Source organism: Panicum virgatum, chromosome 1K (assembly GCF_016808335.1).
Source record: "Panicum virgatum strain AP13 chromosome 1K, P.virgatum_v5, whole genome shotgun sequence".
Lineage (NCBI taxonomy): Eukaryota > Viridiplantae > Streptophyta > Magnoliopsida > Poales > Poaceae > Panicum > Panicum virgatum.
Window position 1 is genome coordinate 4,315,318 of NC_053136.1, and position 16,612 is coordinate 4,331,929.

Here is a 16,612-nt window from a genome sequence, read left to right on the forward strand (position 1 = left end):
ATCTTTACGTAATGACAAACTCTTGTAAGTCAGTTTGATTAATGTGGTAGTAGGCTGGTAGCCCATGGTCTCACTGTGTTTATCCACCCAACTATCTAGTTACCTTTCTAATAAAAACTGTACACCAAACCAAACTTGCCTTAGTAATATCTTCTGTCCAGATCTACCTACAAATTCGGCGTGGTATAACCGTATAGTATTATTGTTAAGATAATAAAATTAAATTCACACAGAAGATGTGCAACCGCTGCGTTTTCGATGGCTGCCAACCGGATACCCGGCTCGTGCTGTAGGAGATTAACGAGCAGGCATCCTTGTGGAGGATAGCCGGGGCTAAGGCGTTGGGGGAGCTGCTGCCTAGTTAGGGTGCTGCAGCGTGTGCGTTTTGGTTGTTTACCTCTCTATAGGCGTGTATGTTACAAAAAACTAACCCAGGCCGTGGACTCGGCATTGTATCTCGAACCGCTTTTTCTATCTATTAATACAGCGGCGCAGTTCTCCTGTATGTTCGAGAAAAAAAATTCACACAGAATTTTGACAATGTTGAACTTTTTTAACACATTTATTCCAAAAAAGTCAGATATCACTAGATCTCCGCGAACCACGACTGGATCAGACAGAAGCAGATGAGCCTGTTCAGTGGATGTATTGCTGAACCTGAATATCAGCTGAATGTGATCAAAGTCCGTGACTAGCAAAATTACTTCTATGGGGCTATCTGATCACACCAAAGGCAATCACAAATGGAATCTCCTCCAAGATTTTCTCTTGAGATAATAGAAACCCAAGGTGCACCAGGTGGAATGGGTAAGCATAGAATCGCATCGCTTTGAATTACCACTGTAGCTACAATTTTTCAAACGTATCAAACTGGCCTTGAGTTGGAACAGTAGTACATCATCCATGAATATATTGAATGCAGAAACAAAGTGCAGCTCGTTCGTTGAGGCTTGTAAGGTTGCATATGGATTTGGTCAGGTCCTGCATTTGTTTGTAATAGTCCTAGAAGTGTCTTATCTCCTCCCCTCTCTGATCCAAGGGGGGAAATTGTTTCTGTAATTGGATCTTTTCTTCTCCTTAATACAAAGATACACAGCTCTCCTGCATATTCGAGAGAAAAAAGGTTGCATATGGATTGTGGATCTGTTCCATGTAATTTGTTGGAGCTCAAATTAAACACAGTAATCACTTTCAACTCAACGATCTGTGGTGGTATTGCACCTGCAAGGTTGTTGCTGCCCAGAATACAGTAGGTGCACTGTATTCGGTCCATGTAGATAAGACAGGCATATGTTTTTTTTTTATGGTCGACAGGCATATGTGTCATGTGTACAAATGGGTTGCAGTATATTGACAACATGAAGTGAACCAAACTTTGATTTTTCATTGAACTATTTATGTACACTTGTCCTATACAAATGAAGTACATAACGATTGATGTATCCTTTAAAAGGCGGATGCCAATCGCAGGTGTCAAAAGCAACACATCTTGAGGATTATCTATGAACTGAGAATATTCAGTAGTGTAACCCTGCTCTGGATTAATCTCCTGAACAGAAGTCCTGCTCCATCCTCAAGATCCTTGATGTTGCACTCTAACACCTGCAACTGCTCCTCCTTGCAAACAACTGAAGTTCTCTTCTGGAATGCCTTCAAGACAATGGATGGTTTGGGCATAGCAATTTGCTTCGCCAGGATCTGCACTGTTGACTCCAGAAGAGAGGTACTAATCTCTCTAGCCTCGCTCAACAGCCTCAGGATCCTGCAGTCCTCCTTGTCAGAGGAAACCTTCTTTGCAGCCTTCTTGAAATGTTTCTTTGCCTTCTTAACCAAGCGGAAGTAAGACTGGATCTTGGCCTGAACCGCTGCATCATCTCCTTTTCTGAGAGACACTTGCAGATCTTGGACAATGGCCTTCAACTCGGCAAAGTCCACTTGCATGGCATTGCAGAGATCCAACAGCTGAAGAGAGCATTCCATCTCTCCATCCAGCAATTTCCTTTGCTGGGAGGAGCAAACTTGGTTGCTAGGGAGGCACATAACCTCCTCAATGGAACTATAGATGTCTCCAAGCTTCCTCAGACCATCGCAGGTTGTCTCGATGTTTGTCGAGGGCGAGGAGGTGCATGCCTCTAGGATTTGCAGCTGCTCCTCAACTCTGGAGGCAGGCCTAGAAGGAAGACTGATTGATCTATGGTGGTAAGCCATGACTTTTGATGGCGGCCTTAGCTGCGTTGTAGTTTAGGAGATTAGAAGATGGGGTAGCAGATGTTGGGTTGAAAGCGTCTGGCCTTCAAGGAGGCCTATTTATACCGAAGAAGCATGTGTGATGGCATCATGTTCATGGTGGACAAATAGAGTTCTGCATTTGAATTGCCCAGCATATGGAATCTGTTTCCTTCATCTATCATGTGCTTTGCATTTTTTTAGTGCATCATCTATCCTACCAATAAGCTATCACATTGTCATGTTCCATCTGCTGGCAGCAAGAATAAACAGGTTAGTTCACTTCACTGGTAGATCCATACATGATTGCACACTCTACAAATTATTTAGTCGATTGCTAACCAATTGTTATTGATGACAACCGTGTCATGGAGCTGCTGTGCATTTCTTAATTTGAGTAGATGCCTATTAAGCGCAATTCATGCTACGTACACGCTCAACCTCGTGTGCTGGAGCTGACTTGTTTTAGATTTGAGAAGCAAGATCCGCCGCATGAGGATCCTTTGCTTGTTGCTGGGGTAACACATGGTATCTGCATAACATGCCTATCTGATAGCAAAGCATTTGAAAGATCAACTTGAACAATGAACTGCTCCTTTAAATGTCAATAATGATGAGCATCTCCGGGGTATACTTTGGTAAAAAAGAAATGTCAAAACTTCAACATAACAACATGATGCGAGTTCATAAACAGTGAAATTGACACCAGGAAATTGACCAAAAACAATGACTTTCTTTTAGTAATTTTATGTACAGTTGCTCATTTACAGGTACACTACAAAAATTGTATGATGATCGACAGATCCTTTAAAAGTCGGATGCCAATCGCATGGGATTGGTGCATGAGCTATTTACAAACTGAGAGCGTTAAGGAGGGAAACTCTGCTCTGGATCAATCTCCTGAACAAAGTCTGAACTCCGCTCTCAAGATCAACAATGACCAACTCCATCTCCTGCAATTGCTCCTCCTGGCATGTTACTTGTCTTTTGTGGAAAGTCTTGGAGACAAGGGACCATTTGCTAGAGCTTGGTGTTGCAATTTGCTTCGACAGGAGATGCGGCAAGGATTCAAGCATGGAGATTCCAATCTCTCTGGCTTCAGCCAACTGCTTGATCACCGTGCAGCTGTCCTGGTCAACTGTAGTAGGCTTCTTGCTGATCTTCTTTAACTGTTTTTGCACCTTCTTAGCCAAGCTGATGTAAGACTGGATCTTGGATTGAAGGGTGGAGTCATCTCCTCTCTTGATGACCAGCTGCATCTCCTGGATTCTTGTCTTGAGCTCAGAAAAGTTCTCTTGCATGGCGTTGCACAGGTCAAGAAAGATGAGGGACTTCTCAAGCTCTTGCTCTACTGCTTTCCTCTGTTGTGGCCGGCAAAGGCTAACCTGGCCACTCATTGAGCAGATCATCTCCTCGATGCTGTTGTACAATCCTCCAAGCTTCCTGATACCATCGACCACATTTGCAGTGGTAGCAGAAGAAATGGTTGCCTTGAGGCTCTGCAGCTGTTCTTTGATGTTGATTTCTTCAGAGTGAAGGCTGGAAGGCAAACTTGCAGATCTGAGAATGGAAGCCATGGATGCACTCGAGCTGCAATGCTTTTTCTTGTTTTCTCTGGAAATGTTGGTGTCAACCAGGCTATGGTTTGCCGGCATATATAACCAACGAAGCTGAAGCAGTGGCATTGCAACCCTGCCGACAAGAAGAATATCGCCGCTGACAATACGCTGTGCTGTTGCAACATAGCCATAGATGTCCACCGGAGGTTGATGCTCTCTCTATGTTCACCCCCAGGGCAAGAGGAATCTCTGAAGTTGACCTGATGGAGCTGTCATAGTGCGATGTCTCACTTATCAGCAGCAACTCGTCTGCATGAGTGTGTTCTTTATCTTGAGATCTATCTTATGAGATCGGGTACCATAGCAAGCTGCACATGCAGCCTAGCAAGCTGTGCCGAGCGTGTGCGTGTTGTCTGGTTGTTTCTCATGTTGGCAGAGCAAGGCAGCTTACTCTAATACTGGACCTTGCCATGGTCTAATAACGCTCCCGTAGTGTTGGTGATGTGTTTAGAAATTGGGTGCAGCTGGCATGCTAGTAGCTTTGGAGAGCAAGATCTGCTATGCAAGCATCTTTTGCTTGTTCAGCGGACACATCTCATGCGACTACCATGACTGTCTTAGTTCCACAATGGAAAGAGAGAAACTAGATACTATTATACTTATTGCTGCCGTGCAACAATTATTTTATTGTATTGGAATTTGGAGGAATTGTAATGCAGGCAAAAATTGTTAGCGTACACACGCAATTGCATGCATAAGCAGTTTTATGGACAAGAAAAAATGTGCCAGAACCTTTTGATCTTGTTTCACGCTTGACTAATTTTTTTTGTACATTTCACTCATAAATAAATAAAAAAGAGAATTTTGCAATATGAGTGAACACTTGCTTCATCTCTGCAAGCTCCAAAGCTCCTTCGCATCGCTGTCATGTTCTGCCTGCCTGCTGTGCATGTGCTTACAACATTTAGAATCTGAGTTTCTCAGTTTCAAGATGTCTCATGTGCCTTACAATTTATAGTGCATTAGGTCTAACTGAATCACATTGTCATGCTGTAAGTATTGGAAGCAAGAATCAGCATGGCAGCTTACTCTATGTGCCCTACGTGTTATTCCATCTGACTTCTGAACAATTATCAAGTGCAAGCTGGAGCTGGAGCTGGCATGCTATCAGTCAAAGAGAGCATGCCCCACTTCACAAGGATCTTGTGCCTGCTGTTAAGCTACATCTCATGCGCAGGTCTTAACTGTTATCGAACCAATAACATTTTTTTCATGACATCAAAAGTAAAGTTTGGTCTTTTCTTTTCTGAGCAGAAAATAATAACAGAAAAAGCACAGAATGGATCAAAACTTCTGCTTTTCTACACGAGTATATTTATGTACATTTTCTCGAATACATCAAAATTTTGTTTGGATGATTAGCCAATCCTCTAAAATGCGGATGCTAATCATGAGGAATCTTCTGTGTTGGTGTATGATCTACAAGCTAAGAGCATTCAGAAGAGACACCCTGCTCTGGATTAGTATCCTGAACAAAGTCTCAACTCCGCTTTCAAACTCGAGAATGTCCAACTCCAACTCCTTCAGTTGCTCCTCGCACACAACTCTTCTCTTATGGAATGTCTTGGAGATGAGAGACCACTTGCTAGAACTTGGTATGACACTTTGAGTTGACAAGAGTTTCGATGATGATTCTAGCATCGAGGTAGCAATCTCCCTGGCTTCAGACAACATCTTGATCAACCTGCATTCCTGCTCAGCTGCAGCAGACTTCTTGCTGATCTTGAATAATTTTTGTGTCTTCTTCGCCACACGGACGTAGGACTGGATCTTGGTCTGAACAGCTGCATCATCTCCTCTCTTGAGAGCCAGCTGCATGTCCAGGATGCTTTCCTTGAGTTCTCCAAAGCTCCCTTGCATGGCGTTGCAAAGGTCAAGCACGACAAGTGAGCGCTCGAGCTCTTGCTCTACTGCCTTCCTCTGACGTGTAAGTTGGCTGCTCGGTAGGCTTGCAATCTCACCAATGTGGTTGTACACTTCTCCAATCTTCCTCAAACCATCACACATGGTTCCAATGGTTGAACAAGATGAAGAGATAGTTGCTCTCAAGCTCTGGAGCTGTTCTTCGACATCGATGCCATTGAAGCGAGGACTGGAAGGCACACTGGCTGATCTGAGGTGGCAAGCCATGGCTGTAGTGGAAGCTGTAGTGCTTTCCTTTTCTGTAGAAGTGGAAAAGAAGAGAAGCTGCTGCAATGGTGTCCATCCGGCTATGGCTTGCCTCTATATATAACAGAATTAGCCAAAGAAGTGGCATCGCTGACCTTGTAGACAGCAAGAATCTCATCGATGATGAGGTGCTGTGTTGCGGCGACAAAGCCATCTCTTTGAATTGTTCTCTTTGCTTGTTCAGCTTTGGAGGCATCTGTATCTGTAGTTGAGCTAATGATCAGCGTGGCATGTTTCAATAATTGGTGGCAAAGTAATCTGCAAGAGTGCCTAGTTTAATGATAGATTCACATCGTGAGAAGAGCTGCCTGCTGTTGAAAAATACTTCAGCATTCATGATTCTTCATCTGCGTTGTCCTGCCTGCTGGCGCTTCCAACATTTGGAATCTGAAGTTTGCAACTTCAAGATGATCCACATGCTGCGAACCAGATCATCATGTTCCAAGTATTGGCAGCAAGAATCAGAATAGTGGCTTACTCTAGAGCTAATCAATTATCAATTGTGAGCTCAAATCTCGTGGCTGGAGCTAGCATGCTAACAGTTAAGCGTACAAAAAAAGGGTCCCTGCTCATATGCTCTTTCATTGTCAATTTATACACAAGTAGCACGTTTGAAATAAAAATGTCACAAATTTTATTTGATCACTACTGAACAATAAAAATATACAGATCCATCCATGTCGGTCACCTAGTCTCAGCAAAATTAGATGAACATGGCAGAATGGCAGCACAGAGGGAGTCTATCAACAAAGGATGTGTTTAGTTCCCGGGGTGTAAAGTTAGTATACGGACACACATTTAAAGTACTAAATGTAGACTAATAACAAAACAAATTACATATTCCGCCTGTAAACTGCGAGACAAATTTATTAAGCCTAATTAATTCATTATTAGCAAATATTTACTGTAGCATCACATTGTCAAATCATGGCGCAATTAGGTTCAAAAGATTCGTCTCGCAATTTACACGTGAATTGTGCAATTATTTTTTTTTCTATTACTCCGTGTATGTATTCAAATATTAGATGTGATGTTTTTGGCTAAAAATTTTTTGGAACTAAATACACCCAAAGGCAAAGTATCAGGTGCACGGTTGTATGAAGAGGTTGGTTTGCACCTGATATGGTGTCATCAACAAAATCACATAAAAAAGAAGGGAAATAATCCCATAAAAAAGAGAAGGGAAATAAAGAAAAGAAGAGAGAAACACCTAAACCGAAGAAATTTGTATGTCCGGTGTTAAATTTCGGAAGATAAAAGTATTGAGTGGTATAATAGGTATGCAAATTGAGACCCAAATAATGAAATTGTTCGGATTATTTCAGGCCTACCTTGGCAGTTTTTATCAGGCCACTTGTTTGCGCGCCACGACGCGATCCAGACCCTGATGTGGGCACTCGGCGAGGGCGAGGCAATGGCGGCGGCTGCGGGCGCGGCAATGGCGGCGGCTGCGGGCGCCAGTGCAAGCAGTCCGTTGTGTTCACCCGCACTCCCGCTGCGCCTCCCGGCGGCTCGCTAACCCTAGTGGATGTAGAACCCGCCGCCGGCGGCGCCATCCACCACGGGAAGGGGCGCCTGGATTCGCAAGTCGCACGCATGGCGGTGATTTGCGGTCCCACAGGAGGTAAATCGCGCAAGAATTTAGTCAAATTTTGTTCTGGTATTGGATTACATTCAGTCGATGGGAAGTGTGCTACTACTCGTAGCTTAGGCTGCAGTTTTTTCTTTTACTCTGTGTGGGTACCTATGAAGTGCTTCAATATCGTAGCATCATCTGAAAAATTAGGAAAAAATTGCAATATTAGGACTGCAAACATTGACTACTCGTGAATTTGCCGCTCCCAGTAAATGACATTGTGGGACCATTTGTGTTTATGAATTGCAATATCGTAGTGTCACTTATTCAGTTGTTTCAAAGGTGGCAACTTGTTTACTCAGTTGTCCTCTTTGAAGCCGTCGGAATTGTCGCTTAAAATTTAAAAAGATGCCTGGATTTTGACTACTCTGCTTCTCCATTTATTTGATTATTCCTTTTCGAGTTAAAAAACAATTAGTTAAGTATGGCATCTAAACAAGCTCTAAATTCAATATGGAAGATTAGTTTACTCATAGTTTTCCAGCTCAGAGTCGTATGTCTATTGCAATGACCTAGAGCCTCAGTATCTGAGTCATCTAGATAGTTGTTTTTGAACGAATTTCTTCTTTTTAACGAACATCTAGATAGTTGCTAGATACTGCAAAGCCCACTATCATCCTTATTGGTTGAGTCTTAAGCTATGAAGAACCCAAACCCAACACATTTTATTTCAGACATGGATAGATCTCCACTCAATTCACTAAATGGATCAGATTCAAGCAGAGCGAGCTTGTTCAGTGGATATGTTGAGTATGGATTGTGGAACCACTCAATTGCGATTTTTTGGAGCTCAGGTTGAGCACATTGATCGCTTTCAACTCACTAATCTGTGGCCTGTGGGGGTATTGTACCTGCAAAATTATTTGGCACCCGGTATCAGTGCTTTAGGGAAAGCAGTAACTGCACAGTATTCGTTTGATCGGTCCCTATAGACAGGCATATGTGTCTTGTGTACAAATGGGCTGCAATAGATTGACAACATGAAGTGAACCAAAATTTTGATTTTTCATTGAGCTTTTATATACATTTGTTCTATACAAATGTTGAAGTACATAGGCTGAGACTGATGGATCCTTTAAAAGGTAGATGCCAATCACAGGTGTCAAAAACAACACATCTTGAGGACTATCTATGAACTGAGAGTGTTCAGTAGTGTAACCCTGCTCTGGATTAATCTCCTGAACAGAAGTCCTGCTCCATCCTCAAGATCCTTGATGTTGCACTCTAACACCTGCAACTGCTCCTCCTTGCAAACAACTGAAGTTCTCTTCTGGAATGCCTTCAAGACAATAGATGATCTGGGCATTGCGATTTGCTTGGCCAGGAGCTGCACTGTTGACTCCAGAAGAGAGGTAGTAATCTCTCTAGCCTCGCTCAACAGCCTCAGGATCCCGCAGTCCTCCTTGTCAGAGGAAACCTTCTTTGCAGCCTTCTTGAAATGTTTCTTTGCCTTCTTAATCAAGCGGAAGTAAGACTGGATCTTGGCTTGAACCGCTGCATCATCTCCTTTTCTGAGAGACACTTGCAGATCTTGGACGATGGCCTTCAACTCGGCAAAGTTCTCTTGCATGGCATTGCAGAGATCCAGTAGCTGAAGAGAGCATTCCATCTCTCCATCCAGGAATTTCCTTTGCTGGGAGGAGCAAACTTGGTTGCTAGGGAGGCACATAACCTCCTCAATGGAACTGTAGATGTCTCCAAGCTTCCTCAGACCGTCGCAGGTTGTCTCGATGGTTGTCGAGGATGAGGAGGTGCATGCCTCTAGGATTTGCAGCTGCTCCTCAACTTTGGAGGCAGGCCTAGAAGGAAGACTGATTGATCTATGGTGGTAAGCCATGACTTCTGATGGAGGCTGTAGTTGTGTTGTAGTTTAGGAGATTAGAAGCTATAGCAGCAGATGTTGGGTTGAAAATGTCTGGCCTTCAGGGGAGGCCTATTTATACTGAAGAAGCGTATGTGACAGCATCTTGTTGATGGTGGACAAATAGAGTTCTGCCATTTGAATTTCCCAGCACATGGAATCTGTTTCCTTCATGTATCATGTGCTATCCAATTTTTTAGTGCAGGATTTATCGTATCAATGAGCTATCACGTTGTCATGTTCCAGCTACTGGCGGCAAGAATCAACAGGTTAGTTCACTCCACTGGTAGATCCTGACTTGATTGTGTACTCTAGAGACTATTTTAGTGGATTGCCAACCAATTATTATCGGTGCCAAGCGTGTCATCGAGCTGCTCTGCAATTCTTAATTTGAGTAGATGCCTTATTAAGCGCAATTCATGCTACTTACACGCTCAACCTCGTGTTTTGGAGCTGACTTGTTCTAGATTTGGGCAGCAAGATCCACTGCACGAGGATCCTTTGCTTGTTGCTGGGACAACACATGGCATCTGCATAACATGCCCATCTAATAGTAAAACATTTCAAATATCAACTTGAACAATGAACTGCTCCTTCAAGCATCAATAATGATGAACATCTTCTGGGTATTCTTTGGTAAAAAAACACACACCTGAACTTCGGAAATTTCGCAACATAACAACAGGATGCAAATTCATAAATAGTGAAGTTGGAGGTAGGAAATAGACCAAAAACTGTGACTTTCTTTTCAGTAATTTTCTGTACAGTTGCTCATTTACTGGTACATTACAAAATTGTATGATGGTCAGCAGATCCTTTAAAAGGCTGATGCCAATCACATTGGATCAGGGTTCATGCCTAATCTATCTACAAACTGAGAGTGTTGAGGACTAAAACTCTGCTCTGGATCAATTTCCTGAACAAAGTCTCAATTCCAATCTCAAGATCAACAATGACCAACTCCATCGCCTGCAATTGCTCCTCCTCGCATGTTAGTCTTCTTTTGTGGGTAGTCCTGGAGAGAAGGGACCATTTGCTAGAGCTTGGCATTGCAATTTGGTTCAACAAGAGATGCGGCAATGATTCAAGCATGGAGATTCCAATCTCTCTAGCTTCAGCCAACTGCTTGATCACCCTGCAGGTTTCCTGGTGAACTGTAATAGGCTTCTTGCTGATCTTCTTCAACTGTTTTTGCACCTTCTTAGCCAAGCGGATGTAGGACTGGATCTTGGATTTAAGAGCGGAGTCATCTCCTCTCTTGATGACCAACTGCATCTCCTGAATGCTTGTCTTGAGCTCAGAAAAGTTCTCTTGCATGGCGTTGCAGAGGTCGAGAAAGATGAGGGACTTCTCGAGCTCTTTCTCCACTGCTTTCCTCTGTTGTGGCTGGCAAAGGCTAACCTGGCCACTTGGTGAGCACATCATCTCCTCGATGCTGTTGTACAACCCTCCAAGCCTCCTGATGCCATCGACCACTTTTTCAGTGGTAGCAGAAGAAATGGTTGCCTTGAGGCTGTGCAATTGTTCTTCGATGTTGATTTCTTCAGAATGAAAGCTAGAAGGCAAACTTGTAGATCTAAGAATGGAAGCCATGGCTCCAATTAGAGCTGCGGTATTTTTTCTTGTTTCTTTGGAAATGGCTGTGAGAAGCTGAGCTGCAATGGTATCAACTAGGCTACGATTTGCCAGTATATATAACCAAGGAAGCTGAAGCAGTAGCACTGCAACCCCGCCGACAAGAAGAATATTACCACTGATGAAGTGCTGTGCTGTTGCGACATAGCCACAGATGTCCACGGCAGGTTGATGCTTTCTGTATGTTCATCCAGAGCAGGAGGAATCTCTGAAGCTGTCATAGTTCCATGTCCCAATTATCAGCAGCAATTTGTCTGGACGAGTTTGTTCTTCATGTTGAGATCTGGATCTAGAAATTGGTGAGCGTGGCAACCTGTGGCGTTTTGTGTTGTCTGGTTGTTTCTCATGTTGGCAACTGGAATCAGTTAGGCAGCTTGGCACGTTAGCAATTGGCTGCAGCTTGGCATACATGCTAGTAGCTTTTGGAGAGCAGGATCCACTCTGCAAGCATCTTTTGCTTGTTGTTCAGCAGACATATATAGTGTGTGATTATGAAAATAGAGAAACTTGATACTATTATACTTAATCTATTGTTGCCCTGCAACAAATACAATTTTTTTCTGATAATGTGTATGAATTTGGAACTGTATTGCAGACATAAGTGTGTTTGTTTATTGTACTCACGCAATTGCATGAATAAGAAATTATGTGTACAAGAGGAAATGTGCCAATACCTTCATTTTTGTCTCTCTTGACTAACTTTTTGTACATTGCCCTCATAAAAATAGTTTCCATTATCAGTGAACACTTGCTTCATTTCATCTACAGGCTCCAAAGCTCCATGGCATCTCGGTCATGTTCCCCCTGCCTGCTGCTCTCGCAACATTTGGAATCTGAGTTTTGCAATCTCAAGATGACTCATGTGCTGTCCAATTAATGCTGTGTTAGGTTTAACTGAATCACATTACCATGCTACACATATTGGCAGCAAGAATCAGCATGACAGTTTACTCTACGTTCCCTACGTGTTATTCCATCTGACTTCTGAACAATTATCAATTGCAAGTTCAAATTTCATGGCTGGAGTTGGCATGCTATCAGTTAAAGAGAGCATGATCCACTTTACAAGGATCTTGTGCCTGCTGTTGAGCTACATATAATGCTGTTCTTAATTGTGATCGAACCACTAATAATTTTTTACATAACACAAAAAAAGGAAGTTAAGCTTTTTTCCCACAAGAGGAAAATTTCACAGCATCAAATGGATCAAAACTTACGCTTTCCCATCGAGTATATTCATGTACATTTTCTCATATATACATCAAAATTTTGTTTTAATGATTAGCCAATCCTCTAAAAGGCGGATGCTAATCACAAGGAATCTACTGAGTTGGTGTATGACCTACAGGCTAAGAGCATTCAGAAGAGAAACCCTGCTCTGGATCATTATCCTGAACAAAGTCTCAACTCCGCTCTCAAGATCAACAATGTCCAACTCCAACTCCTGCAACTGCTCCACCTCGCACACAGCTCTTCTCTTCTGGAATGCCTTGGAGACGAGAGACCACTTGCTATAACTTGGTATGGCAACTTGCTTTGACAAGAGTTGCGAGGAAGATTCCAGCATCGAGGCAGCAATCTCCCAGGCTTCAGACATCATCTTGATCAACTTGGAGCTTTCCTGCTCAACTGCAGCAGACTTCTTGCTGATCTGCTTGAATAGTTTTTGTGTCTTCTTTGCCACACGGAGGTAGGACTGGATCTTGGTCTGAACAGCTGCATCATCTCCTCTCTTGAGAGCCAGCTGCATGTCCAGGATGCTTTCCTTGAGTTCTCCAAAGCTCCCTTGCATGGCGTTGCAAAGGTCAAGCACGGAAAGTGAGCGCTCGAGCTCTTGCTCCACTGCCTTCCTCTGCCGTTTAAGTTGGCTGCTCGGGAGGCTTGCAATCTCACCAATGTGGTTGTACACTTCTCCAATCTTCCTCAAACCATCACATATGGTTCCAATGGTTGAAGAAGATGAAGAGATAGTTGCTCTCAAGCTCTGGAGCTGTTCTTCGACATCGATGCCATTGGAGTGAGGACTGGAAGGCACACTGGCTGATCTCAGGTGGCAAGCCATGGCTGTAGTGGATGTATTGCTTTGCTTTTCTCTAGAAGTGGAAAACAAGAGAAGCTGTTGCAATGGTGTCCATCCGGCTATGGCTTGCCTCTATATATAACAGAACAAGCTGAAGAAGTGACATCGCTGACCTTGTAGACAGCAAGAATCTCATCAATGATGATGTCCTGTGCTGCGGCGACAAAGAGCCAGCTATCCCCGTGTTTCTTGTTGCTTGTCCAGCTTTAGAGGCATCTCTAACTATAGTTGAGCTAATGATCAGCATGGGATGTTTCAATAGTCGGTTGCGAATTCATCTGCACGAGTGCCTAATTTAATGATGGATTCAGATCGTGAGAAGAGCTGCCTGCTGGTGAACATTTGACTTTAGCATTCATGATTCTTCATGCCACATTGTCTTGCCAGCTGGTGCTTCCAGCATTTAGAATCTGAAGTTTGCAATTTCAAGATGAACCACATGCTGCACAAGTTTCTTAACTGTTGGAACCAACCAAACCACATAACCATGTTCCAAGTATTGGCAGCAAGAATCAGAATACCAGCTTACTCTAGAGCCAACAAATTATAAATTGAGCTGGCATGCTATCAGTTAACCGGGGCAAGATCCACATCACAAGGATCTTGTACGTACCTGTTGTTGAGCCACATCACATGTGACTATTAACCGTGTCCATCTCATCAAACAACTAGTAATTTCTCTTATAGTCCGAAAGTGAAAAGTAAAAGGGACTTTTTTCAACACCAATTTTTATCTGAACTCATAATATCAGGTTGTAGTATAGCAACTTAGCTGTCTTCCATGTCAAGTTTGGACAAGAAAATTCAAAGATCAGACAACTATGACAACATGAAATGGATCAAAATTTTGCTCTTTCATTCAGTATTTTTCTGTACATTTGTCCCATATATACATCAAAATTGTTTTGATGATCAGCCAATCCTCTAAAAGGCGGATGCTAATCGCAGGGAACCTGAGTTGGTGTATGATCTTTCTACAGGCTAAGAGTGTTGAGAAGCGAGACCCTGCATTGGATCAGTCTCCTGAAGACAATCTGGAGTTCGCTCTCAAGATCAACAATCCCCAACTCCAAAACCTGCAATTGCTCCTCCTTGCACGCGACTCTCTTCTTCTGGAATGCCTTGGACACAAGAGACCACTTACTGGCACTTGGCATCAGGATCTCCTTTGATAGGAGGTAGAATGTCGATTCCAGCATCAATAGAGTAATGTCTCTTGCTTCAGACAATAGCTTGACCACTCTGCAGCTATCAGTGTCAAGAACAACCTTGATGTTGATCTTCTTAAGCTGCTTGTGCGCCTTCTTGACCAAACGGGCATAAGACTGAGCCTTGGCCTGAACAGCCACATCGTCTCCTCTCTTGATACCCAATTGCATCTCTTGGAGGCTTGTCCTGAGCTCTGCGAAGCTCTCTTGCATGGCATTGCAGAGGTCAAGCAAGACGAGAGAGCACTCAAGCTCCTCCTCCACGGAATTCCTCTGTTGACGCTGGCTGCTGGGAAAGCATATGAGCTCATCGATGCAGCTGTAGATGTTCCCGAGCATGGATAGACCATCAACTATGGTCTCGATGGTGGCAGAGGGAGCAGAGATAGCTGCCTTCAGGCTCTGGATGTGTTCCTCGACATTGGTTCCATTGGAGCGAGGGCTTGAGGGCAAACTTACGGATCTCAGGTGGCAGGCCATGCTTGGAATGGAAGCTATGAGCCTGTTTTCACTGGAGATGGAAGAGAAGTCAAGTTTCTGCTATGGTGTTTTCCCAGCTTTGGCTTCCCTCTTTATATAGGGAAAGAGGTTGAAGCAACTGCACAGCCAAACCAGCAGACAACAAGAATCATTCTCATGTGTGATAGTGGTGAGCTGAAGCCACTCAACCCAAGAGGCATCGTTGGTTGAGCTTGATTAGGACGCTGTCATGTCTGCATTTTGGGTGGCAAACTGAACTGCATGGGTGAACGGCCACCGAGTTTAGTATCAGATTCAGATCATGGTCAATTAATTAACATGCAAGTTGCCGGTGGAAGAACGAACAGCATGCTGACTTCGCTTGGCCTCACCTCCAGGCTCCCAAGACACATCTAACCAGCTGATCACAGCAATGGATCAGTGATAGTCCTTGTCCAGTTGTCTTCATGTTTCTGTTCTTCATTGCCTGCTCGTTCAATGATCCCCACGTGTTTCTGCAATTTCATAGAATATTAGGTGCAACTCCTAAATAAATAGATTATAATCACGCTGCCAAGTTGCAAGCAATCCATCTCTCCTGAACATCGTGAGAAAACATATCATTTTTTAAAACAATTGACATATGTTGTATAATTGTATCTGTGCAATTTCACTATTTTGTTTCACAGTAGTTTCCTAGGGCAAATAGACAAAAGTAAATATTTTCCTAAAGTTACAATTTCTTTTTTAAGGAATCATCTACGCAGAATATCTCGCTGCTACGAAAATTTATCTTAGTGCAGATATCTGTTTATAAACAAGCATAAAACAAATCTCCAGTTTCAAGCACCCAAATAGTTTTGAAGTAGTGTAGTATCCGCAACATGGACAATGGCCCGCTGTCTACAAATGTCGAGCTAGATGCATGCAAGCCCCAAGTTTCTGGGCGATCTGCAGCTAGATTAAAAGGCAAGTGAGAATGTTTACACACAACAAATCTAACCTATCATGAGTTAGCATTGCAGTTTCCTTGAAGGTATTAGGTACATAATAATCAGTCCATTTACAGTGCATTTTTCACGAGCAGCTAAACGCCTCACCTTAGTTCAGCTGACTCCAATCTTTCTCCGAATCCAGATTTGTTTCTTGTGCTGCGAAATGGGAAGCAGGTCCCCGCAAGGTAGTTCGGATCACAGATTTAGTCGAGCTGTCGACGCTTCCACTGCTGGAAACATGAATGCCATGATGTTTTGCTCTGAAATGAAGAATGAGTAAGACTGATTACACAAGTGACAAGATTTTCTGAAGCTAATCGACCGCGTTCATGGAAGTGGGGAGGAAGGCTGGCGGAGGCTCACCACTTCGTCTGCTCGCCTCCGGTTGAGGAGACCAAGGGCCACGAATCACACGAAGGCGACCCAGCTGCGGATGAGGAAAGGACGGCGGTGAAGACCTTGGAGGGCGGGCGGCCGTCCCGCGGAGCCTCCGCCGCCCTCACCTCGCCGCCGCCCATGTTCCGGCTAATTTTACACGTGAGACCCCCGAAACATTTACATGAAACCCCCTTAAACGGATTACGATTAATAATCCTGATCCAACGTTTTACATAAAACTCCCCAAATCGGTTCACAGTTTATCCAACATTTTACAAAAAAACCCCAAACTTGAATCGCCAAAACCACCCTAATTGTTTTTTTTGCAGAAATCCCCCTACTATTT

The 16,612-nt window shown here is 43.4% G+C and overlaps 7 protein-coding genes and 1 long non-coding RNA gene across 8 annotated transcripts; 1 reads left to right on the top strand and 7 right to left on the bottom strand.

The window, feature by feature from the left end:
* Positions 1-1,460: 1,460 nt before the first annotated feature.
* On the bottom strand, positions 1,461-2,261 carry LOC120654940. The gene has a single exon (XM_039932655.1). It carries the CDS (start codon positions 2,206-2,208, stop codon positions 1,501-1,503), a length of 708 nt encoding a protein of 235 aa, XP_039788589.1. The 5' UTR covers positions 2,209-2,261; the 3' UTR covers positions 1,461-1,500.
* Positions 2,262-2,923: 662 nt separating this feature from the next.
* On the bottom strand, positions 2,924-3,936 carry LOC120654383. The gene has a single exon (XM_039931937.1). It carries the CDS (start codon positions 3,909-3,911, stop codon positions 3,078-3,080), a length of 834 nt encoding a protein of 277 aa, XP_039787871.1. The 5' UTR covers positions 3,912-3,936; the 3' UTR covers positions 2,924-3,077.
* A 1,189-nt stretch (positions 3,937-5,125) lies between these two features.
* LOC120654776 lies at positions 5,126-6,913 on the bottom strand. Its single transcript, XM_039932458.1, has one exon. It carries the CDS (start codon positions 5,973-5,975, stop codon positions 5,265-5,267), a length of 711 nt encoding a protein of 236 aa, XP_039788392.1. The 5' UTR covers positions 5,976-6,913; the 3' UTR covers positions 5,126-5,264.
* A 423-nt stretch (positions 6,914-7,336) lies between these two features.
* On the top strand, positions 7,337-12,214 carry LOC120655172. Its single transcript, XR_005667367.1, has 2 exons — positions 7,337-7,638; positions 11,915-12,214. It is a non-coding gene; the product is annotated as an uncharacterized LOC120655172 (long non-coding RNA).
* LOC120654852 lies at positions 8,637-9,785 on the bottom strand. Its single transcript, XM_039932555.1, has one exon. The coding sequence runs from the start codon at positions 9,485-9,487 to the stop codon at positions 8,780-8,782; it is 708 nt and encodes a 235-aa protein (XP_039788489.1). The 5' UTR covers positions 9,488-9,785; the 3' UTR covers positions 8,637-8,779.
* Positions 10,228-11,501, bottom strand: LOC120654472. Its single transcript, XM_039932043.1, has one exon. It carries the CDS (start codon positions 11,102-11,104, stop codon positions 10,379-10,381), a length of 726 nt encoding a protein of 241 aa, XP_039787977.1. The 5' UTR covers positions 11,105-11,501; the 3' UTR covers positions 10,228-10,378.
* A 145-nt stretch (positions 12,215-12,359) lies between the features above and the next one.
* Positions 12,360-13,352, bottom strand: LOC120654546. Its single transcript, XM_039932149.1, has one exon. The coding sequence runs from the start codon at positions 13,206-13,208 to the stop codon at positions 12,489-12,491; it is 720 nt and encodes a 239-aa protein (XP_039788083.1). The 5' UTR covers positions 13,209-13,352; the 3' UTR covers positions 12,360-12,488.
* Positions 13,353-14,061: 709 nt separating this feature from the next.
* LOC120654630 lies at positions 14,062-16,488 on the bottom strand. The gene is made up of 4 exons (XM_039932248.1): positions 16,252-16,488; positions 15,994-16,148; positions 15,286-15,408; positions 14,062-15,171 (listed from the first exon to the last, which is right to left on the bottom strand). The coding sequence occupies exon 4, from the start codon at positions 14,912-14,914 to the stop codon at positions 14,201-14,203; it is 714 nt and encodes a 237-aa protein (XP_039788182.1). The 5' UTR covers positions 14,915-15,171; positions 15,286-15,408; positions 15,994-16,148; positions 16,252-16,488; the 3' UTR covers positions 14,062-14,200.
* Positions 16,489-16,612: the final 124 nt, after the last annotated feature.